This window comes from Salvelinus alpinus, chromosome 28, assembly GCF_045679555.1.
Source record: "Salvelinus alpinus chromosome 28, SLU_Salpinus.1, whole genome shotgun sequence".
Lineage (NCBI taxonomy): Eukaryota > Metazoa > Chordata > Actinopteri > Salmoniformes > Salmonidae > Salvelinus > Salvelinus alpinus.
The window spans coordinates 18,040,175-18,064,813 of NC_092113.1; the positions used below are offsets into that span (position 1 = coordinate 18,040,175).

Consider the following 24,639-nt stretch of genomic DNA (forward strand, 5'->3'; position numbering starts at 1 on the left):
CCCCTTTAAATGAACTGCTATTGTTGGAGGGAGAGAACTGTAGTTCTCACAAATTGCTTCTAGCATGAGCCTAACTTTATTATTTTAAGGCCAACAGTTTCTTGTGATAAGCTGCGTGAGTTCTCATGGACGATGACATTACCTTGACATTTTGAAGAAAAGGATCTATTGTGCTTGAAGGCCTCCTTTAAGTCACTCACCTCATTTCAGACCTCACAAATGCCATAATTGTTTTGTTTAATGTCTACCACTAAAACATGGTTGAAAGACTTGGTTTACATTCAGATTGATAGTTGATGCAAAACAAAGGGAAATATTCTGAAATAATGACAATAAAATGAATATAACCATATTCAATTCCCAATCAAAACCCCCCAAAATGCTGAGACACTTCACACACTGCTTACATGTAATTTCTGCTCATTCCAGGAACACTGGTTAAGTGGAGGTAATGTCACAGGAATTGTGCACACCATGAAACCCATCAACTGACTGTCGAGACACATACAGCAATAGTACGTAGCCAGTCACCTCTTTTCCCTCACACCCATCATTATTCCTTTACAATTGTATCTTAGGGCCAAACAATATACACACCATGACATATAAAATAACTTCATTGAATATCAACAATCCATAACGTTTTTTTCTGGATCAATATATAGACGATACGGAGAAGAGTATCTTGGCATCACAAGCCGTGAGTTAAGTTTACCATTTAATGGTGGATCAAATGTCCTATATTAGTCTGCCTGAGGCAATCCTCTATAGCCGTTAGCTCATTAAAAAACACACAGCATTACATTCTTCTATCCATGGATGGGAAGCACATTTTTATATACACTGGGAAAAATAACAAGCAGTAAATGAAAAGGTTGTGAATGAAAACACAGTGATGTCAGGATTGTGCGCTTTATTGTAGAAAAGCTGTCATACTTAACACACTCCGCTTGCCACGTCAGTTCCATTTTAAACAGTTCCATAAAAAAAAGCCTCATGAATCAGAATGCAAAACTTTGATTACACAACTCTGTGGCTCAATGATAAAATATATGTACAGTACGTACATGTTCATTCATTTCATACAGAGGGCTCCCAAGATGCACCATTTCAAACTGAACACACCTTTTTCTTTCAAGGAACATTGGAAGCAATAACGAGTGCGTAACGGACTTAAGAGCATTTCAATTAATATTCACGTGGAGTACAATAATCACATCGTAATACAGGTGAAGATAACATGTTTCACCATAAATGCCTTGAATACACTTTTCTGTATATATAAATCTGTTGACATCTCATTGTAATGACATGTGCCTCCTTGCTGCCACCATGTCCTTGTTGTAAACAACTGGTTTCAAATGTGATCTTACAGCCCTTTAAGTCTGTCCTATTAACAAGGATGTCCTGTCAATACAACCAGATAGCTCACATGGGCCCACACTACACGGATGCACGCTTACATCACAATTACATATCAAATCTGATATCCTTTCTTACATTAACATTCCTAAATATACAGGGTTTAAGTACAGATGGATAAACCAATTCTGGTTGTTTCCCAAAAAGAATGAATTCTAAGTTATATTTTATGTATATTGGTTCATAATATGCAGAGCAGTCAAAACAAGTAATTAACTAAAAGGGAAAGCAAAATAGGCTAAGTATTTGGCAAGGTTTTAGGAGACATATCAATATTCAGTATACAAAATTGACAGGAATGGAACGATTAGCTCTCATTTTAAGTCTTCAGGAAAATATGATTAAATATAATGTCAACAGATCACTGGGTTACCAATCTTTGACCACAAATGGATTGTCCAAGGTATTTGCTTACAATTTAAGTTAACATCAACCATAATTTTGTTACAGCTTCCAGGGGCAAGAATCAGGTATTGTGTCACACTTTTCTCCTGAGTAGGTAAAGTACCAGAGGAGTAGACCAAGACAACATATCAAAAGGGTCGCAGAATTGGTCCATCCCTAATTGTTCTGGTCATTAACATCTACCTATGCTAATAACACTTCTACTTAATGTACCTAAAGAGATAGCCATCATGTGATTTACTCACAAAAGGGGCACCAAAGCCATTTGGCAAATAATGTCAGCGTTTATGAGCATTTATTGATACCAGGAGGCGATATACAGTGCCCTCCGTAATTATTGGGACAGTGAAGCATTTATTCTTATTTTGGCTCTATACTCAAAGTATGGACTTGAAATCAAGCAATTACTATGAGGTAAAGTGCAGACTGTCAGATTTAATTTGAGGTTATTTTCATCCATATTGGGTGAACCGTTTAGAAATTACAGCACTTTTTGTACATAGTCCCCCGATTTTAGGGTACCAAAAGTATTACGACACATTCACTTATATGTTTATTAAAGTAGTCAAAAGTTTAGTATTCGGTCCCATATTCCTAGCACGCAATAATTACATCAAGAGTTTGACTCTACAAACTTGTTGGATGCATTTGCTTTTTGGTTTGGTTGTGTTTCAGATTATTTTGTGCCCATTAGAAATTAATGGTAAATAATGTATTGTGTCACTTGAGTCATTTTTATTGTAAATAAAAACAGAATTTGTTTCTTGAATTTCTAACACTTACATTAATGTGGATGCTACCATGATTATGGATAATCCTGAATGAAACATGAACAATGATGAGTGAGAAAGTTAGATGCACAAATATCATACCCCCCCCCCAAAAATGCTAACCTCCCCTGTTATTATAATGGTGAGAGGTTAGTATGCCTTGGGGGCATGATATTTGTGCATCTAACTTTCCCACTCATCATTATTCACAATTCAGTCAGGATTATCCAACATATTTGTAGTCATTGTGTGCCACAAATATGGGACCAAATACTTAACATTTTACTACTTTAACGCACAAATAAGTGAATTTGTCCCAATACTTTTGGTCCTCTAAAATGGGGGGGACCATGTACAAAAAGTGACGGAATTTCTACATGGTTCACCCGATATAGATAAACACCCTCAAGTTAATGCTCACAGTGTGCACTTTAACCTCATGGTCATTGTTCGATTTCAAGAAAAAATGCTTTACCGTCCAAATACTTACGGAGGGCGGCGTATATCGATACCAAAGTGACTTATCGTCTCAGTCTTAAGGCAGATAGTGTGTGTTCTGTGGTCAGAGACAGAGGGGTATTACTAGCTGGCTCCGGGGTGAAGTTTCCCTAGGTACAGATTTAGGATCAGTTTCCCCTTCCCTAATCCTAACCATAAGTGGGAAAACGCTAAATTCACCCAAGATCAGCGTGTAGGGGCAACTTCCCCCTAGTCCTTACTTGCTGCGCTTGGCTTGTGTGGCTTGGCTCTTGTCTGAGGGCTGCGTGCTGGCCTGTTGTTGTGTGTGGCTACGGAGGTACTGCATGGCCTGAACCTGCTGGAGCCGCCTGTTCAGTTGCTCCTCGCATGCCTGCAGCAGCGCCAATGTCCTCTCAGAGTCCCAGCCCAGGACTTGCTCCATGGCCCGTGCACCTTTGTTCACCACCATCTGCAGTTGACAACATTTTGGTTTGGTTTATTTCATGTTGTATACAGCTAAAATCAGAACCGCAATCTATTCTGAGAAAGACAAAGTAAATGTTCTTACATTCATTCTGTTCAATTTAATTGATATTGTTTTCAAAGATAATTGACTTGGGAGATAAGAGGCTCAGAGTATACTTAGTGGTGTGAAAAGCCCTTGATATTGGATTTCAAACAGATACAGTTGGGACAAAAATGGTATTCAATATAAGAAATGCAATTCCTTGGTATACAGTGATCTTATTATAACTGCTCTAAACTTATTTTTTGTTGTCAGGATTACTTGGCGTATTTACAGGCACTTGTACTTCAAAAAAAAAGGTGTGTAGTTATGTTTGGTGATAGAGTTAACAGCTTGATAAAAGATGTACTTAGGCAGTCCATTTTCACATGCTGTGTATACTGAAAACAAGAGTGCAGAGGGATAGTGCCACCCAGTGGACAGAATATAGTAATTCTCACATATACTGTAGTTCTAGCCTTCCCATTTCCCTCATGTGGTGTAAAGGAAACAATTTCATGCGTCCAAATTCTCTACCCTTCTACCTTAACTGTGCGTTTGTTCACTTCCCTTCATGGATTTAAAAGGGAAGGAGCTGTGTAATAAACTCCCTCTAGCCTATGCTTATACTAATCCAATGCTTTAAAATACGTGGAGAGAAGTGAACCCTTTCGGGAGAATTGGGACGCAATCCAGTGCATCTCAATAATGGAAAGTATTTCTCTCCTGTTCGTTTTTTTCTGTGCACTAAACTGAATAACTTAGGACATATCACTGTAATACTGTGGATACCTACCAGGGACTTTGTTTTCACAATGCATGCCATTTCATATCAATGCAGATGAAGGAGAGTAGACAAGGAGCGAGTAGACAAGGAGAGGGGTCCACTTCAGTCTATTAATATGATCCTGTATAACCAAATGCAGCGTTTAGCCGTTGGTCTTTGTGACATACCTGCAGCTCCTCATTGGAGAGCCTGGTCTCAGGGCTCGTTTTACCCTTGAGAACCATCAGCGTTCTGGACATGAATCCTGATGCCGAATCCACCGCCAGCCCGTCTGTCACATCCACATCACCTGACCCTGTGAGACATGGGTTATGGTAGAACATGATCTCTCTCACAACACAACTTGGCTGAGCCAGAGGTTTAGAGGCAATATTTCAGGGCTAGTTGTCTCATTGCTTAAAGAATGGCTCCATCTAGTGACAAAAAAGCCACACACAGCTTTTACATAAACTACTACAACTTTTGAGGTGAAGTTAAAATGCTTTCCCTCACTTCGCCCCCTTCAAATGGCATTTCCACTCACATAGGTGGATCTTCTAACAGATTGATCCCATTTTATTCCTGATAGCGGTCTCACCGTCATTTCTAGGCTCTGCCTCTTGACTGTCTTCTCTCTCCACTGCCTTGAGGTAGAGCTGGAGCAGTTCCTTGGACTGTCGCTCTTCCTCCCTGCGGTCCAACACTCTCTGTAGAGTGTCCTGGAGATTCAGCGCCTTCCTCTCCGGGAAGCCCAGGGCTGAGGCCAGCTCTAAACAAGGCACGTCCACTAGGGTCTGGAACACGCAAAAGTATACATGTTATTCTCGCTATTACACATACAGCTATCCTCAAGCACATAAACATAAAGCTAAGGGGGCTTTGTATTGAAGTAGTATACACAATATTTATACCATACCCGCTGTAGCCATAAATGTTGCTTTTATCTGATGGAATAGGACCTAACTTTAACAAGATATTCTATATTTATACATTTAAATGTGAGAGGGGAGATGGTGGAAATGTTATTGAAGTTACCCTACTTGTAAATCTGCCTCCGACATCAGTATGATGCTGGCCAGGTCCTTCTTGAGTTGCTGGGCCAGGTAGAACCAGGGCTCGATCCCACTGATTGAGCTGTCCACAGCATCGCTCTCAAGATTCACAGACTCCCTGGTCATCCAAGCTGTGCCGCCATCAACTATAGTAGCATGGTAGAAAATCACTATGCGTTAGTATGGGAATGCAACCTGGGAGAGCTAATACAGATGACCAATGCCACATAATCAAAGAACAGAGTTTGGTCTTTAACTAGTTAGCCCAAAAAACAAGCAAAAAAAACAAACATACTCTTGGAATATAGGCATAGAATGTCAGAGGATGTGCTTTCCCAAGAGGTTGACTCAAACTGCAGATAGATCAACTTAGAAACCGCAAAATGACTGATCACACAATAGTAGGCTTAAACAATGACTATAGCCTAATATGACAACACAAATTTGCATTGACAGAACAAAAAAAAAGCTTACTTCTTCGTAGTGGGGCCCACGTCTCTTTTTCATGCAAGAGCATAAACTTTGTGTTTGTAGGTAAGCACAAGAAATAGGCCTCATCTTCAACTATTGTCCCATCATCTTCTAATACCACAGAGACGGAGGTACTTGGGCTAAACCCAAGAGATTCGCTTCCTGAGAGGTAGAATTACAGAAACGTGCAGGTACATAAACATGTATATGGAATGAATGATTACTAACACTTTACTTGAACTTGCCACCATAACAAGAGCTTCATAGCATGCATCACTCATAACTTAGAAATGATAAATGTAATAATGTTATGACATCTATATGCGTTGTAGTATTTAGCCTTGACACCCTGATTATACCACCTGCATGAGTGTCATGAGCACTTCATGAATAAAAATGGTCAGAAAACATATGATAGTGTGATGACAAAAGTCACAATAGGCAAATCCTACCCCAGGCGGGATTCCCTGCAACCCATAGCCCTTTAAGCTAACCTTTGCTAACTTATTGATATCAGAAGCACCTGATCTAGTGGTATGTTGCTGATGACCGGGATGAATGCAGAAGCAGTACAGGGCACCATTTGTGGCTGAGAGACAGTTAAGTGGAACTTTGCACTTCTGCATTGCTGCATGCTCACTGAAGTGTAATAGGCCTAGATGAAGTGTGTTGCTAGCTTTCATTTGTAGTTTGCAGTGGTGTAGCGGAGGGTAAACACAGTTTACCAACGTTTTCTTTTTGCCCATCAATTTTCTACTTTTTGCAGACCGGCGATCAGAGTTTACACCCCAGTTGATTTTTTTATTAACCTTTATTTAACGAGGCAAGTCAGTTAAGAACAAATTCTTATTTACAATGACGGCCTAAGAACAGTGGGTTAACTGCCTTGTTCAGGGGCAGAACGACAGATTTATACCTTTTCAGCTTGGGAATTCGATCTAGCAACCTTTCAGTTACTGGCCCAATGCTCTAACCACTAGGCTACCTGCCACCCCTATTTACATCACTGTTAGTTTGGTACAGTACTTACTACTTGCATTATTATCTAGCTACAGTGCATTCAGAAAGTATTCATACCACTTGACTTATTCCACATTTTATTGTGTTAAAGCCTGAATTCCAAATTGATTAAATATATTTGTTTCTCACCCATCTACACACAATACCCCATAATGACAATCATGTTTTTAGAAACTGTTGCAAATGTATTGAAAAATCTAATACAGAAATACCTAATTTACATAAGTATTCAAATCCATGAGTGAATACATGTTAGAATCACCTTTGGCAATGATTACAGGTACATCTCTAAGAGCTTTGCACACCTGGATTGTACAACATTTGCACATTATTCAAGCTCTGTCAAATTGGTTGTTGATCATTGCTAGACAGCCATTGTCAAGTCTGCCATAGATTTTCAAGTCGATTTAAGCTAAAACTGTAACCAGACCACTCAGGAACATTAAATGTTGTCTTGAAGCAACTCCAGTGTATATTTGACATTGTGTTTTAGGTTATGGTCCTACTGAAAGGTGAATTTGTCTTCTAGTATATGTTGAAAAGCAGACTGAGCCAGGTTTTCCTCTAGGATATTGCTTGTGATTAGCTCTATTCCGTTTATATTTATCCTAAACAACTCCCTAGTCCTTTTCAATGACAAGCATACCCATAATGAACATAGACAGGGCTCTAACTCCCCTAGCTCCACAATGAAATAGGGTGCTGGCCAGGCAGCAGGCTGTTAGCCAGTCAGTGTAGTCACAGTCAGTGTAGTCAGCTCAGCTATCCCCATTGAGACCGTGTCTGTACCTCGACTTAGGTTGGGCAAAACTAAACATGGCGGTGTTCGCCATAGCAATCTCACTAGAATACAGACCTCCTCCATTCCTGCCATTATTGAAAGAGATTGTGATACCTCACATCTCAAAATAGGGCTACTTAATGTTAGATCCCTCACTTCCAAGGTAGTTATAGTCAATGAACTAATCACTGATCATAATCTTGATGTGATTGGCCTGACTGAAACACAGCTTAAGCCTGATGAATTTACTGTGTTAAATGAGGCCTCACCTCCTGGTTACACTAGTGACCATATCCCCCGCGCATCCCGCAAAGGCGGAGGTGTTGCTAACATTTACGATAGAAAATTTCAATTTAGGGGGAGCTTCTAGTCATGAAATCTATGCAGCCCACTCAATCACTTTTTATAGCCATCATCGACTCAGTGGCTTTTGTCCAACATGTCTCCGGACCTACTCACTGCCACAGTCATACTCTGGACCTAGTTTTGTCCCATGGAATAAATGTTGTGGATCTTAATGTTTTTCCTCATAATCCTGGACTATCGGACCACCATTTTATTACGTTTGCAATCGCAACAAATCTGCTCAGACCCCAACCAAGGATCATCAAAAGTCATGCTATAAATTCTCAGACAACCCAAAGATTCCTTGATACCCTTCCAGACTCCCTCTGCCTACCCAAGGACGTCAGAGGACAAAAATCAGTTAACTTCTTTCAGCTAGGGTGCAGAATTTTTATGTTTGGAAAAATAACGTTCCCAAGGTAAACTGACTATTTCCCAGGTCCAGATGCTAGAATATGCATATAATTGACAGATTAGGATAGAAAACACTCTAAAGTTTCCAAAACTGCCAAAATATTGTCTGTGAGTATAACAGAACTGAGTTTGCAGGCGAAAACCTGAGGAAATCCAACCCGGAAGTGCCTTTTATTTGGAAAAATCCCTGTTCCGTTGCCTGCCCCTTCTCCATTTAAAGGGGTATCAACCAGATTCCTTTTCCAATGGCTTCCTCAGCTGTGACCAGGCTTTAGACATAGTTTCAAGCTTTTATTTTGAAAAATGAGTGAGATTTTTCAAAACGCGTCAGGTGTCCTTTGATTAGTTCCTGCGCGCGAGAGATGTAGCTCGACATTTTCTTTCTCTGTAGTATTGAATAGGTTACCGTCCGGTTGAAATATGATCAATTATGTATGTTAAAAACAACCTGAGGATTGATTATAAAAAACATTACGGATACTTTTTGTAATTGTCATCTGCCTTTCAGGACCGGAACGAGCCTGTGGTTTTCTGAACATAACGCGCAAACCAAATGGCGGTTTTTGGTTATAAAACTAATCTTTATCGAACAAAAATAACATTTATTGTGTAACTGGGAGTCTCGTGAGTGCAAACATCCGAAGATTATCAAAGGTAAGCGATTAATTTTATTGCTTTTCTGACTTTCGTGATCAAGCTAATTTGGGGCTAGCTGTTCTTACTGTTTTGTCTAGTGATTGATAAACTCACAAACGCTTGGATTGCTTTCGCTGTAAAGCATATTTTCAAAATCTGACACGATAGGTGGATTAACAACAAGCTAAGCTGTGTTTTGGTATATTTCACTTGTGATTTCATGATTATAAATATTTTTTGTATTATTTTTTGAATTTGGCGCTCTGCAATTCAGCGGTTGTTTACGAAAATGATCCCGGTAAAGGGATCCGTGCGGCAAGAAGTTAACCACCTAACTGAGGAACTCAATTTAACCTTGCACAATACCCTAGATGCAGTCGCACCCCTAAAAACATTTGTCATAAGAAACTAGCTCCCTGGTATACAGAAAATACCAGTGCGGGAGGAAATTCCAGAAAGCTTCCAGAAAATTGGAACGGAAATGGTGCCACACCAAACTGGAAGTCTTCCGACTAGCTTGGAAAGACAGTACCGTGCAGTATCGAAGAGGACAATAAGAACAATCCAAAATGTATTTTTGATACTGCCGCAAAGCTAACTAAAAAGCAGCATTCCCCAAGAGAGGATGGCTTTCACTTCAGCAGTAATAAATTCATGAACTTCTTTGAGGAAAAGATCATGATCATTAGAAAGCAAATTACGGACTCCTCTTTAAATCTGCGTATTCCCCCAAAGCTCAGTTGTCCTGAGTCTGCACAACTCTGCCAGGACCTAGGATCAAGAGAGACACTCAAGTGTTTTAGTACTATATCTCTTGACACAATGATGAAAATAATCATGGCCTCTAAACCTTCAAGCTGCATACTGGACCCTATTCCAACTAAACTACTGAAAGAGCTGCTTCCTGTGCTTGGCCCTCCTATGTTGAACATAATAAACGGCTCTCTATCCACAGGATGTGTACCAAACTCACTAAAAGTGGCAGTAATAAAGCCTCTTGAAAAAGCAAAACCTTGACCCAGAAAATATTTAAAAAACTATCGGCCTATATCGAATCTCCCATTCCTCTCAATAAAAAAAAAAGAAGCTGTTGCACAGCAACTCACTGCCTTCCTGAAGACAAACAATGTATACGAAATGCTTCAGGCTGGTTTTAGACCTCATCATAGCACTGACACTGCACTTGTGAATGTGGTAAATTAACTTTTAATGGCGTCAGACCGAGGCTCTGCATCTGTTCTCGTGCTCCTAGACATTAGTGCTGCTTTTGATACCATCGATCACCACATTCTTTTGGAGAGATTGGAAACCCAAATTGGTCTACACAGACAAGCTCTGGCCTGGTTTAGAGCTTATCTGTCGGAAAGATATCAGTTTGTCTCTGTGGATGGTTTGTCCTCTGACAAATCAACTGTAAATTTCGGTGTTCCTCAAGGTTCCGTTTTAGGACCACTATTGTTTTCACTATATATTTTACCTCTTGGGGATGTCATTCGTAAACATAATGTTAACTTTCACTGCTATGCGGATGACACACAGCTGTACATTTCGATGAAACATGGTGAAGCCCCAAAATTGCCCTCGCTGGAAGCCTGTGTTTCAGACATAAGGAAGTGGATGGTCGCAAACTTTCTACTTTTAAACTCAGACAAAACAGAGATGCTTGTTCTAGGTCCCAAGAAACAAAGAGATCTTCTGTTGAATCTGACAATTAATCTTGATGGTTGTACAGTCGTCTCAAATAAAACTGAAGGACCTAGGCGTTACTCTGGACCCTGATCTCGCTTTTGACGAACATATCAAGATGGTTTCAAGGACAGATTTTTTTCCATCTACGTAACATTGCAAAAATCTGAAATTTTCTGTCTAAAAATGATACAGAAAAATGTATCCATGCTTTTGTTACTTCTAGGTTAGACTACTGCAATGCTCTACTTTACGGCTACCCGGATAAAGAACTAAATAAACTTCAGTTAGTGCTAAATACGGCTGCTAGAATCCTGACTAGAACCCAAACATTTGATCATATTACTCCAGTGCTAGCCTCCCTACACTGGCTTCCTGTTAAGGCAAGGGCTGATTTCAAGGTTTTACTGCTAACCTACAAAGCATTACATGGGCTTGCTCCTACCTATCTTTCCGATTTGGTCCTGCCGTACATACCTACACGTACGCTACGGTCACAAGAAGCAGGCCTCCTAATTGTCCTTAGAATTTCTAAGCAAACAGCTGGAGGCAGGGCTTTCTCCTATAGAGCTCCATTTTTATGGAATGGTCTGCCTACCCATGTGAGAGACGCAGACTCGGTCTCAACCTTTAAGTCTTTATTGAAGACTCATCTCTTCAGTAGGTCCTATAATTGAGTGTAGTCTGGCCCAGGAGTGTGAAGGTGAACGGAAACGCACTGGAGCAACAAACCGCCCTTGCTGTCTCTGCCTGGCCGGTTCCCCTCTCTCCACTGGGATTCTCTGCCTCTAACCCTATTACAGGGACTGAGTCACTGGCTTACTGGTGCTCTTCCATGCCGTCCCTAGGAAGGGTGCGTCACTTGAGTGGGTTGAGTCACTGACGTGGTCTTCCTGTCCTTGGGTTGTGCCGTGGCGGAGATCTTTGTGGGCTATACTCGGCCTTGTCTCAGAATGGTAAGTTGGTGGTTGAAGTTATCCCTCTAGTGGTGTGGGGGCTGTGCTTTGGCAAAGTGGGTGGGGTTATATCCTGCCTGTTTGGCCCTGTCTGAGGGTATCATCAGATGGGGCCACAGTGTCTCCTGACCCCTCCTGTCTCAGCCTCCAGTATTTATGCTGCAGTAGTTTGTGTCGGGGGGCTAGGGTCAGTCTGTTATATCTGGAGTATTTCTCCTGCCTTATCCGGTGTCCTGTGTGAATTTAAGTATGCTCGCTCTAATTCTCTCTTTCGGAGGACCTGAGCCCTAGGACCATGCCTCAGGACTACCTGGCATGATGACTCCTTGCTGTCCCCAGTCCACCTGGTCGTGCTGCTGCTCCAGTTTCAACTGTTCTGCCTGCGACTTTGGAACCCTGACCTGTTCACCGGATGTGCTACCTGTCCCAGACCTGCTGTTTTCAACTCTCTAGAGACAGCAGGAGCGGTAGAGATACTCTCAATGATCGGCTATGAAAAGCCAACTGACATTTACTCCTGAGGTGCTGACCTGATGCACCCTCGACAACTACTGTGATTATTATTATTATTTGACCATGCTGGTCATTTATGAACATTTGACCATGTCCTGTTATAATCTTCACCCGGCACAGCCAGAAGAGGACTGGCCACCCCTCATAGCCTGGTTCCTCTCTAGGATTTTTCCTAGGTTTTGGCCTTTCTAGGGAGTTTTTCCTAGCCACCGTGCTTCTACACCTGCATTGCTTGCTGTTTGGGGTTTTAGGCTGGGTTTCTGTACAGCACTTTGAGATATCAGCTGATATAAGAAGGGCTATATAAATAAATTTGATTTGATAACGATGCAGCCACCACCATGCTTGAAAATATGAAGAGTGGTACTCAGTGATGTGATGTGTTTGACCCAAAGATAACGCTTTGTATTCAAAACAGGATGCATGTTTTGGAATATCTTTACAAGCTTCCCTTTTTTCACTCTGTCAATTAGGTTAGTATTTTAGACTAACTACAATGTTGTTGATTCATCCTATCACAGCTATTAAACTCTATCTGTTTTAAAGTCACCATTGGCCTCATGGTGAAATCCCTGAGCAGTTTTCCTTCCTCTCCGGCAAGTGAGTTAGGAAGGATGCCTGTATCTTTATAGTGACCGGGTGTATACATACACCATCCAAAGTGTAATTAATAACTTCACACATACTGGAAGGGATGTTCAATGTCTGTTTTTAAAAATAAAAATTCCCCATCTACCAATAGGTGCCCTTCTTTGCGAGGCTTTGGATAACCTCCCTGGTCTTTGTGGTTGAAATTCACTGCTCGACTGAGGGACCTTACAGATAATTGTATGTTTCTGGTACAGAGATGAGGTAGTCATTCAAAAATCATATTAAAACACTATTATTGCACTGTGACCCAAAATCTCAACTTAATCCATTTTAAAATCAGGCTGTAACACGACAAAATGTGGAAAAGGTCAAGGAGTGTGAATACTTTCTGAAGGCACTGTATGTATTTCCACAAAACACATGATTATACTAATTTTAGTTATATTCTAGATCTTGTGGGCAGGGATGTGACTTTTGTTAAGACAGCACCACGCCTAGTGAGTAGCATTTTAGGAATTTAAGGGATGTCCCGTAGAGGTTCGAGGTAAAATGTGTTTTATATTGGATATTCGGTTCTCTAGTCACTAGCTATTGAACCAAGCCTTCCATGGCTATGAAGATGGTATATTTTGATTCAGGGATGGATGGAAAACAATCCACAATGTTTTTATTACATAAAATATTTTAAAAAGTCAGATTTAGGATTTCAATCATCAATAGCTCTTATATAAATGGCGTGCCATGACTATGGAAATTATATATTCTGAATCAGGGGAGGGAGAGAGAATCCGGGGAGATCCAGGGCCTTCTGTTCTAAAGCAGATCCTATACCAGAGTTTCACCTGTAAAGTTTGTATGTAATTTATCGAGGGATACATGTTGTGTGTAGATAGTTGATGGTGCCTCTGAAGGCTCATCTCTCAGCCGAGCACTAATGAGAGGACAGGGCCAGTACTGTCCAGGGCTAAGTCCAGTGCTGCCCCATAACAAGGACAAGCAGCTACAATCATAGCTATGGTCTATGATCTTTGCCTTTCTTTCCACAAACACACACAATGCTGTTTTTTTGGTTGCTATTTTAATGACTCGTCAGTAGCCTACCGAATCGCATCGGTAAGATAGTCATTCATTTGACTGCCTAATTTGCATACTGGTAGGCTTTATGGCGATTAACTGCAAAATAAATTACTTAAAAGGAAGCTTGAAGCCTGCGTTAGTCAACATACTCTTACAAGATTCTTTAAGAAGAAATGTGGGTTAGTTGTTAAAGTTTTTTCTTAAAATGTTGTATAAATGACACAAAGATAGTTAAATACAAATTCTTGAATTTAACTGATGCTGTTCTCTCTTCCTATTATTGTCTTAGTTAGCTCTTCCAATCAACACCTGTGATTGCTTTATGTCTCTCTCTAATATCAATATGCCTTGTATACTGTTGTTTAGGATAGTTATCATTGTTTTAGTTTACTGCGGAGCCCCTAGTCCCACTCAACATGCCTCAGATACCTCCTTTGTCCCACCTCCCACACATGCGGTGACCTCACCCAGCATAACTAGTGCAACCAGAGATGCAAGCTCTCTTATCCTTACTCAATGACATTAAGAGAGGTAACCATAAAAGCCTTGGTTTCATGCATGTTAACATCAGAAGCCTCCTCCCTAAGTTTGTTTTACTCACTGCTTCAGCACACTCCGCCAACCCTGATGTCCTTGCCGTGTCTGAATCCTGGCTTAGGCAGGCCACCAAAAATTCTGAGATTTCCATACCCAACTACAACATTTCCCGTCAAAGAGGGAGGAGTTGGAATCTACTGCAGAGATAACCTGCAAAGTTCTGTCATACTTTCCAGGTCTATGCCCAAACAGTTTGAGCTTCTAATTTTAAAAATACATCTCTCCAGAAATAAGTCTCTCAATGTTGCCGCTTGTTATAGACCCCCCTTAGCTCCCAGCTGTGCCCTGGACACCATATGTGAATTGATTGTCCCCCACCTATCTTCAGAGTTCATTCTGTTAGGTGATCTAAACTGGGATATGCTTAACACCCCAGCAGTCCTACAATCTAAGCTAGATGCCCTCAATCTCACACAAATTATCAAGGAACCCACCAGGTACAACCCCAAATCCGTAAACATGGGCACCCTCATAGATATTATCCTGACCAACTTGCCCTCCAAATACACCTCTGCTGTTTTCGATCAGGATCTTAGCGATCACTGCCTCATTGCCTGCATCTGTTATGAGTCCGCAAACGACCACCCCTCATCACTGTCAAACGCTCCCAAAAACACTTCTGCGAGCAAGCCTTTCTAATCGACCTGGCCCGGGTATCCTGGAAGGATATTGACCTCATCCCGTCAGTGGAGGATGCCTGGTCGTTCTTTAAAAGTAATTCCCTCACCATCTTAAATAAGCATGCCCCTTTCCAAAAAAATGTAGGACTAAGAACAGATATAGCCCTTGGTTCACTCCAGACCTGACTGCCCGCGAACAGCACAAAAACTTCCTGTACAACCATCGAATACTCCCCGTGATATGCAACTTTTCAGGGAAGTCAGGAACCAATACACGCAGTCAGTTTGAAAAAGCTAGCCTTTGCTTTCCTAACAGAAATGTGCATCCTGTAGCTCTAACTCCAAAAAGTTTTGGGACACTGTAAAGTCCATGGAGAATAAGAGCGCCTCCTCCCAGCTGCCCACTGCACTGAGGCTAGGAAACACTGTCACCACCGATAAATCCACGATAATCGATCATTTCAATAAGCATTTCTCTACGGCTGGCCATGCTTTCAACCTGGCTACCTTATCAACTACTACCCAAGCCTCCCCAGCTTCTCCTTCACCCACATCCAGATAGCAGATGTTCTGAAAGAGCTGCAAAACCTGGACCTGTACAAATCAGCTGGGCTAGACAATCTGTACCCTCTCTAAAATTATCCACCTCCATTGTTGCAACCCCTATTACCAGTCTGTTCAACCTCTCTTTCGTATCGTCTGGGATTCCTAAAGATTGGAAAGCTGCCGCGGTCATCCCCTTCTTCAAAGGGGGTGATACTCTAGACCCAAACCCATCCTGCCCTGCCTTTCTAAAGTCTTCGAAAGCCAAGTTAACAAACAGATCATTGACCATTTCAAATCCCACCGTACCTTCTCCGCTGTGCAATCTGGTTTCCGAGCTGGTCACGGGTGCACCTCAGCCACGCTCAAGGTACTAAACGATATCATAACCGCCATCGATAAAAGACAGTACTGTGCAGCCGTCTTCATCGACCTTGCCAAGGCTTTCGACTGTCAATCACCGTATTCTTATCGGCAGACTCAACAGCCTTGGTTTCTCAACTGACTGCCTCGCCTGGTTCACCAACTACTTTGCAGATGGAGTTCAGTGTGTCAAATCGGAGGGCCTGTTGTCCGGATCTCTAGCAGTCACTATGGGGGTACCACAGGGTTCAATTCTTGGGCCGACTCTTTTCTCTGTATATATCAACGATGTCGCTCTTTCTCCGGGTGATTCCCTGATCCACCTCTACGCAGACGACATCATTCTGTGTACATCTGGCCCTTCTTTGGACACTGTGTTAACAAACCTCCAAACGAGTTTCAATGCCATACAACACTCCTGGGGCCTCCAACTGCTCTTAAACGCTAGTAAAACTAAATGCATGCTTTTCAACCGTTCGCTGCCCGCACCCGCTACCCGACTAGCATCACTACTCTGGACGGTTATGATTTAGAATATGTGGACAACTACAAATACCTATGTGTCTGGCTAGACTGTAAACACTCCTTCCAGACTCATATTAAACATCTCCAATCTAAAATTAAATCTAGAATCGACTTCCTATTTTGCAACAAAGCCTCCTTCACTCATGCCGCCAAACATACCCTCGTAAAACTACCTATCCTACCGATCCTCAACTTCGGCGATGTCATTTACAAAATAGCCTCCAACACTCTACTCAGCAAACTGGATGTAGTCTATCACAGTGCCATTTGTTTTGTCACCAATGCCCCATATACTGCCCACCACTGCGACCTGTATACTCTCGTCGGCTGGCCCTCGCTCCATATTCGTCGCCAGACCCACTGGCTCCAGGTCATCTATAAGTTTTCGCTAGGTAAAGCTCCACCTTATCTCAGCTCACTGGTCACGATAACCACACGCGCTCCAGAAGGTATATCTCACTGGTCATCACCAAAGCCAACACCTCCTTTGGCTGCCTTTCCTTCCAGTTCTCTGCTGCCAATGACTGGAACGAATTACAAAAATCGCTGAAGATGGTCACTTATATTGCCCTCACTAACTTTAAACATCAGCTATCTGAGCAGCTAACCGATCGCTGCAGCTGTACACAGCCCATCTGTAAATAGCCCATCCAATCTACCTACCTCATCCCCATATTGTTTTTATTTACTTTCTTTTGCACACCAGTATTTCTACTTGCACATCATCATCTGCACATCTATCACTCGTGTGTTAATTTGCTAAATTGTAATTACTTCGCTACTATGGCCTATTTATTGCCTTACCTCCTCACGCCATTTGCACACACTGTATATAGACTTTGTATTGTGTTATTGACTGTACATTTGTTTATTCCATGTGTAACTCTGTGTTGTTGTTTGTGTCACACTGCTTTGCTTTATCTTGGCCAGGTCGCAGTTGTAAATGAGAACTTGTTCTCAACTGGCCTACCTGGTTAAATAAAGGTGAAATAAAAAAAGTTTAAAAAGGGACATTTCTAAATTGTTCAACTTAATGTTTATCATCTCCAGCACCACCCCAAGATCAACATATGTTAAGGTGGCACATTTCTATGTTTTGTAGTAAAAAAAATAGAGGAAGACAAGTGCTTCCAATGACATCAACCAATTAGCAGACAATTAGTAGGCAATGCCTACTTGTAACTGGTTAAAAGCCCACCGATGTCATTGGATGTTGATGTTGGGGTGGTGCTGGAGATGATGAATATGAAGTAAAAAAAAAAAAGTTTTTCCCTTTAACATGTATGGGCCCAGAACTTAAATGAACATCTGTTTATTTTAGAGACACATTTTCCTATTTGTATGATTTAAAAATGTAACTTAAAAAAAACTAAAAAACTTTCATCTCAAGAGAAGACAGGTTAAATGTATAAAAAAAAAAAAAAAAAAGGGTTCATGTTCTCTTACTTAGAAAATATTCCTTATCATATCGGACCTTGGCGATATCCCAAAAAACAAACAAGAAAAAAAAGTATGGATTGTTCTCCATCCACCCCTGATTCCAAATAAACTATCTTCATAGTCATAGCATGGTTGGTTCAATAGCCATTGACTAGAGAAAACAGATATACACCGAATATCCAGTATACAACTAATTTTACCTCGGTCTGCTGAGGTGCCATATCTAATTCAATCAAGTTTGTACAAGTCGAATATGTAGAGTATACAGAGCAAAATGTTGCTCATACAGTTTCCAGAATGTAGTGATGATTCACGAAGATTAGAGATCATAGTTGACTGCCAGTTGATTTCCCAATGAACGAATAATAGATACTGTAAACATTATATTATTTAACAGCTGATACAGTGGCAACGTATGCTGCTACATACAGATATCTACCTGGCGCTAGGCTAGCAAAATGTATTCTGCATTTGGTTTTATTTATATGACACGTAGTTACAATTACTTGTCTTCATTAAGGAGGAATGCATGCTCACAGCTCATCAGGAATACTATCTATAGTAGCTACCAAAACTGTTCTAAAACACGCACAGTTAGCTAGCTTAGCTAGCTAACTTAGCTAGTTGTAGTTGGCTAGACAGCTGTTTACAACATTCATTAGCGTACCTTTCATCTTTAGTTGGTCCAGAGAAGGAACAACCAAACCGTATGATTGTTGTCGCGTAAAATTACACACCTTACAAGGTTTTAGTTCAGACATCACTATTTTGTTATGCCAAAAGTTAAATAACCTTACGGAAGTTTACTGCATGCACCTTCTTGGCAGATTCAAACGCGAACACGGAAGTCCTGACATGATGTCATGGGAAATGTAGTGTTATGCGATTTAAAGTCAAAGGTCTGATTTTGAAAAGTAAAAAAAAAATGCATATAAAAATTAAAATCACATATTTAAAAAATATATATCTAAACCAAACCATACCTAACAGTCGTTCACGGTATGCACCTTCTTGACATATCCGCAAAAACGGAAGTCCTGAGCTTGGATCTAAGCCCTCATGGGAAATGTAGTGTTTTGCGATTTAAAGTCAAACGGACCTGATTTTGAAGAAAGTTGAATAAGAAAAATAAATAATAATAATATATATATATATATATATATATATATATATATCACAGGAGGTTAGTGGCACCTTAATTGGGGATGACGGGCTCGTGGTAATGGCTGGAGAGGAATGAGTAGAATAGTATCAAATACTCCTCTCAGCAATCTCCACTGATTTATATATATATATATATATATATATATATATATATATATATATATATAAAATATATATACGATCTATTCAGAAAATAATATTTACTATATTGCCTCAACATAATAGAAAGAACGAAAAATATATATAAACATAATGTCCGAGTTTTAGTCCAGTCGTCCTTATTCAGGCCTAAGCAATCGTTCCCGAATGAATCGATTAGAAGAGGAGTATGCTGGGAAAGATGGCATCTTCTGAACAACCTGATCCGCAAACACAGGTCTCTATTTATACTTTCATACCTTATATAATGGTTTGTAGTTGCATATTGCACTTCCTTGAACCTATGAATTACATTTGCTTGAACCTATGAATTAGCTATGATTAAGCTAGACAGCTAACGTTAGTTGCTAGCTTGGTCTAGCTTGCTAGCTCGAAAAAGTTTCAATGTTTCTGTGTTGACAGGTGAAGGCCACGAAACTACCCATACTTTCTATACATGTGAAAGTCATGTAGCTATCATGGTGTCTAGGTAGGTAATAGTTCAAAGAGAATCGCAAATGTCAATACTCTAGCTAGCGAAGTAATAGCGCTCGAAAACCCTTCTCCATATGTACGGGTTTCAGCGTGTACATTTACCCACATTTGGCCCCATGCGAACTACAATTTCGACGTTGTGTTTTAGAAAAGCAAATAGTCAAAGCTTTCAAACCGGTTTTCTAAACATATGTTGACATGCCCCTTATCTTTCATATCAGCGAGAAATAATCTTTCAAATAAAAGACACACGTATACACTTTACAGACAGACTTTACGGTATGTTGCCTGTAAAAAAAATGTATAATTGGTTAATGTTTTTTTAGAGCCCAATTCATTTACCACATTCTTGCCAGGATAAGCATTTTATATCTCCATGCACATGCTGGCAGGAGTGGGAGGAGATGTAGTCCCATGTGGGTGGACTGTTTTAATAAATCCATTGAATATACACCATTACCAAAAAATCCATTATTAATTCATTTTAGGCAGGTCCTAAGAAACATACGACTAATAAAATGTATTTTCAAAATAATAGAATGGCATATTCACACGAAATCAATTGTTATTTTGTTAATTAAATATACAAGACAGACTTAGGCTAACCTGATCACAGTCAACACCAAGAATGGAACTATAAAAAATTAAATACAAATCATATTTTTCCCACACAACTTGTGTCACGACAACGTGTGGAACCCCTGTCATATAAAAAAGGGATATGTTGAAACAGAGCCCAAGGCAAGCCCATGCCTTCTTGATCCACGTTTCATCTCTTTCCTGCTAGAGGTCGACCGATTAATCGGCATGTCCGATTAATTAGAGCCGATTTCAAGTTTTCATAACAATCGGTAGTCTGCCTTTTTGGATGCCGATTATGGCCAATTACATTGCAATCCATGAGGAAACTGCGTGGCAGGCTGACTGCCTTTTACGCAAGTGCAGCGTCAAAGGGACCTAGTAGGTTGCAAGGAGCCAAGGTTAGTTGCTAGTTAGCATTAAATGTATCTTATAAAAACAATCAGTCTTCACATAATCACTAGTTAACTACACATGATTGATGATATTACTAGGTTAACTAGCTTGTCCTGGGTTGCATATAATCAATGCGATGCCTGTTAATTTATCATCGATTCACAGCCTACTTCATCTTCGCCAAACGGGTGATGATTTAACAAAAGCGCATTGCTGAAAAAAGGACAATCTTTGCTCAAATGTACCTAACCATAAACATCAATGCCTTTCTTAAAATCAATAGACAGAAGTATATATTTTTAAACCTGCATATTTAGTTTAAAGAAATTCATGTTAGCAGGCAATATTAACTAGGGAAATTGTGTCACTTGCGTTCAGCGCAAGCAGAGTCAGGGTATATGCAATAGTTTGGGCCGCCTGGCTCGTTGTGAACTGTGAACTAATTTGCCAGAATTTTACATAATTATGACAACATTGAAGGTTGTACAATGCAAGAGCAATATTTAGACTTAGGGTTGCCACCCGTTCGATAAAATACGGAATGGTTCCTTATTTCACTGAAAGAATAAATGTTTTGTTTTCAAAATGATAGTGTCTGGATTTGACCATATTAATGACCAAAGGCTTGTGTTTCTGTGTTTATTTATTATATTATAATTAAGTCTATGATTTGATAGAGCAGTCTGACTGAGCGGCGGTAGGCAGCAGCAGGCTCGTAAGCATTCATTCAAACAGCACTTGACTGCGTTTGCCAGCAGCTCTTAGCAATGCTTGAAGCACAGCGCTGTTTATGACTTCAAGCCTATCAACTCCCGAGATTAGGCTGGCAGTACTAAAGTGCCTATAAGAACATCCAGTAGTGAAAGGTATATAAATACAAATGGTATAGAGAGAAATAGTCGACGCGTTATAATTCCTATAATAACTACAACCTAAAACGTCTAAAGGATTCATATGATATTCAACAAATATAGTACCCAACATCCCATAATTATTAAGACATGAGGAATTCCCAAAAATGGTCAAAAGCCATCCTCGTAACTCTACACTAATCCCATCCCAAAGACCAGTATACAATAGGAGTTGTCTCTGTCTGACAAGTAGTATGAAGCAGTGGCTTGGAGTATTGTTTCTTTATACCATGTGGCCTAATGCATTTCCATTAAATGTGGTGATGGTTAGGGTCCTTTTCCCTGTTCAGAGATGTTAGTCAATGAAGTCATTCACCTTATTTCCCATTATACAGTGTGATAGTATCAAGTTTTGACCGCTAAATTGAGCTGTTCCTGCTATACTGCCCCACTCTTTTATCCAGTCTCCTGTGTTTATAAAATGGATTTGCAACTTTGGGTAGTAAACCAATAACTTTTGCTCATGACGAAAACAAATTGTGTGTTCATCCTCACAATTCAAAATAGTCCTCTATGAAAGCAATTCCAATCAAAGTTTATTGGTCGTGTACACAGTTTTGCAGATGTTATCGCAGGTGCAGGGAAATGCTTATGTTTCTAGCTCCAACAATGCAGCAATATCGAGCAATACAATAACAATACACACATTATCTAAAAGTAGAAAATAGAACAAGAAATTAAGACCTATCAGAATGAGCGATGTCAAAATCCGGAATATAAATAAATATATATGTACTGTATGTGAATGGTGTGTATAGACTGTACGGACAGTATATGAATAGAAAAGGTGTGTACATATAGGATGAGCCAAGACTAAAATACAGTATATACAGTACCATTTGGACACACCTACTCATTCCATGTTTTTTTTTTTTTTTATTATTATTTTCTACGTTGTAGAATAATAGTGAAGACATCAACTATGAAATAACACATATGGAATCATGCAGTAACCAAACAAGTGTTAAACAAATCAAAATATATTTTATATTTGAGATTCTTCAAAGTAGCCACCCTTTGCCTTTGACAGCTTTGCACACTCTTGGCATTCTCTCAACCAGCTTCATGAGGTAGTCACCTGGAATGTGTTTCAATTAACAGGTGTGCCTTGTTAAAAGCTCATCTGTGGAATTTCTTTCCTTAATGCATTTGAGCCAATCGCTTGTGTTCTGACAATGTAGGGGTGATATACAGAAGATATCCCTATTTGGTGAAAGACCAAGTCCATATTATGGCAAGAACAGCTCAAGTAAGCAAAGAGAAACGACAGTCCATCATTACTTTAAGACGTGAAGGTCAGTCAATCCGGAAAATTTCAAGAACTTTCAATGTTTCTTCAAGTGCAGTTGCAAAAACCATCAAGCGCTATGATGAAACTGGCTCTCACAAGGACCGCCACAGGAAAGGAAGACCCAGAAATACCTCTGCTGCAGAGGATACGTTCATTAGAGTTAACTGCACCTCAGATTGCAGCCCAAATAAATGCTTCAGAGTTCAAGTAACAGACACATCTCAACATCAACTGTTCAGAGGAGACTGCGTGAATCAGGCTTTCATGGTCGAATTGTTACCAAGAAACATGAGCTATGGACATTAGACTGGTGGAAATCCAAAGTCCAAATTGGAGATTTCTGGTTCCAAACGCTGTGTCTTTGTGAGATGCAGAGTAGGTGAACGGATGATCTCCGCATGTGGTTCCCACCGTGAAGTATGGGGGTGCTTTGCTGGTGACCCTGTCGGTGATTTATTTAGAATTCAAGGCACACTTAACCTGCATGTCTACCGTAGCATTCTGCAGCAATACGTCCTCCCATCTGGTTTGCGCTTAGTGGGACTATCATTTGTTTTTAACAGGACAATGACCCAACACCTCCAGGATGTGTAAGTGGTATTTGACCAAGAAGGAGAGTGATGGAGTGCTGCATCAGATGACCTGGCCTCCACAATCACCCGACCTCAAACCAATTGAGATGGTTTGGGATGAGTTGGACCGCAGAGTGAAGGAAAAGCAGCCAACAAGTGCTTAGCATATGTGAGAACTCCTTCAAAACTGTTGGAAAAGCATTCCAGGTGAAGCTGGTTGAGAGAATGCCAGGAGTGTGCAAAGTTGTCATCAAATATATTTTGATTTGTTAAACTTTTTTTTTGGGGGGGGGGGGGTTACTACATGATTCCATGTGTTATTTCGTAGTTGTGATGTCTTCACTATTATTTTACAATGTAGAAAATAGTAAAAATAAAGAAAAACCTGTGAATGAGTAGGTGTCCAAACTTTTGTCTGGTACTGTTCATGTAGTGGTGGGTAAAACAGTGTGTAAACATTATTAAAGTGACCGATCAACGACTCTATGTACATAGGTTAGTGTAACCGGTGTGAAATTGCTAGCTAGTTAGCGTGGTGCACGCTAATAGCGTTTCAATCGGTGACATCACTCGCTCTGAGACCTTGAAGTAGTTGTTTCCCTTACTCTGCAAGGGCTGCGGCTTTTGTGGAGCGATAGTTAATGATGCTTCGTGGTAGGTAGTTGTTGATGTGTGCAGAGGGTCCCTGGTTCGAGCCCAGGTGGGGCGAGGAGAGGGACAGAGGCTAAACTATTTAATTAGCAGTCTCTAAGGTTCAGGGCAGGGTACTGTGTGGAAGCTGGCTAGAGGTGATTGTTTATAAGTTTTACCTTCTTATCAAACTTAAATGCTTCAACCCAACTCCCCTTGAATAGTCTAATAAATGCCAGCTCTCTGAGAGGGCTATTCCAATGGTGCAATACTCATAAGAAGAAATGTCCTACAAGCCCAAGACTTTGATGGAGAAATGGACTAGTGACTGAAATGTTTCATTTGAACATGGCAGTCTTATTGTTTTCAATACCATTATTAGAAAACATCTCTGTGCAGTAGGGCTGGGCGGTATACCGTGTTTTATGATATTTACTTTACCTTCTATAGCGGTATTTGAATGTTTGGTTTGTTAAATGTGATAAGCCATGTTTCAGTTTTCATAG

At 40.4% G+C, this 24,639-nt stretch overlaps 2 protein-coding genes across 2 annotated transcripts in view; one reads left to right on the top strand and one right to left on the bottom strand.

The window, feature by feature from the left end:
- Nucleotides 1-898: 898 nt before the first annotated feature.
- On the bottom strand, nucleotides 899-18,813 carry dffa (DNA fragmentation factor, alpha polypeptide). Its single transcript, XM_071371929.1, has 6 exons — nucleotides 18,625-18,813; nucleotides 5,854-6,012; nucleotides 5,368-5,525; nucleotides 4,926-5,121; nucleotides 4,516-4,643; nucleotides 899-3,525 (listed from the first exon to the last, which is right to left on the bottom strand). Exons 1-6 carry the CDS (start codon nucleotides 18,716-18,718, stop codon nucleotides 3,313-3,315), a joined length of 948 nt encoding a protein of 315 aa, XP_071228030.1. The 5' UTR covers nucleotides 18,719-18,813; the 3' UTR covers nucleotides 899-3,312.
- A 556-nt stretch (nucleotides 18,814-19,369) lies between these two features.
- The window catches only part of pex14 (peroxisomal biogenesis factor 14), a 103,310-nt gene continuing 98,040 nt past the window's right edge, over nucleotides 19,370-24,639 (top strand). Inside the window, exon 1 of the mRNA XM_071371932.1 lies at nucleotides 19,370-19,497. Within this exon, the coding sequence (XP_071228033.1) occupies nucleotides 19,450-19,497 (48 nt within the window). The 5' untranslated portion in view covers nucleotides 19,370-19,449. The remainder of the gene's footprint in view (nucleotides 19,498-24,639) is intronic.

Excerpts from the sequence above, each read along its gene's own strand:
- dffa (XM_071371929.1), bottom strand. The coding sequence starts at position 18,718 with ATGTCTGAACTAAAACCTTGTAAGGTGTGTAATTTTACGCGACAACAA. Across the intron at positions 6,013-18,624 it reads GGACCAACTAAAGATGAAAG|GAAGCGAATCTCTTGGGTTT; the intron begins GTACGCTAATGA and ends TCTACCTCTCAG. Across the intron at positions 5,122-5,367 it reads TGTCGGAGGCAGATTTACAA|ACCCTAGTGGACGTGCCTTG; the intron begins GTAGGGTAACTT and ends TGCGTGTTCCAG.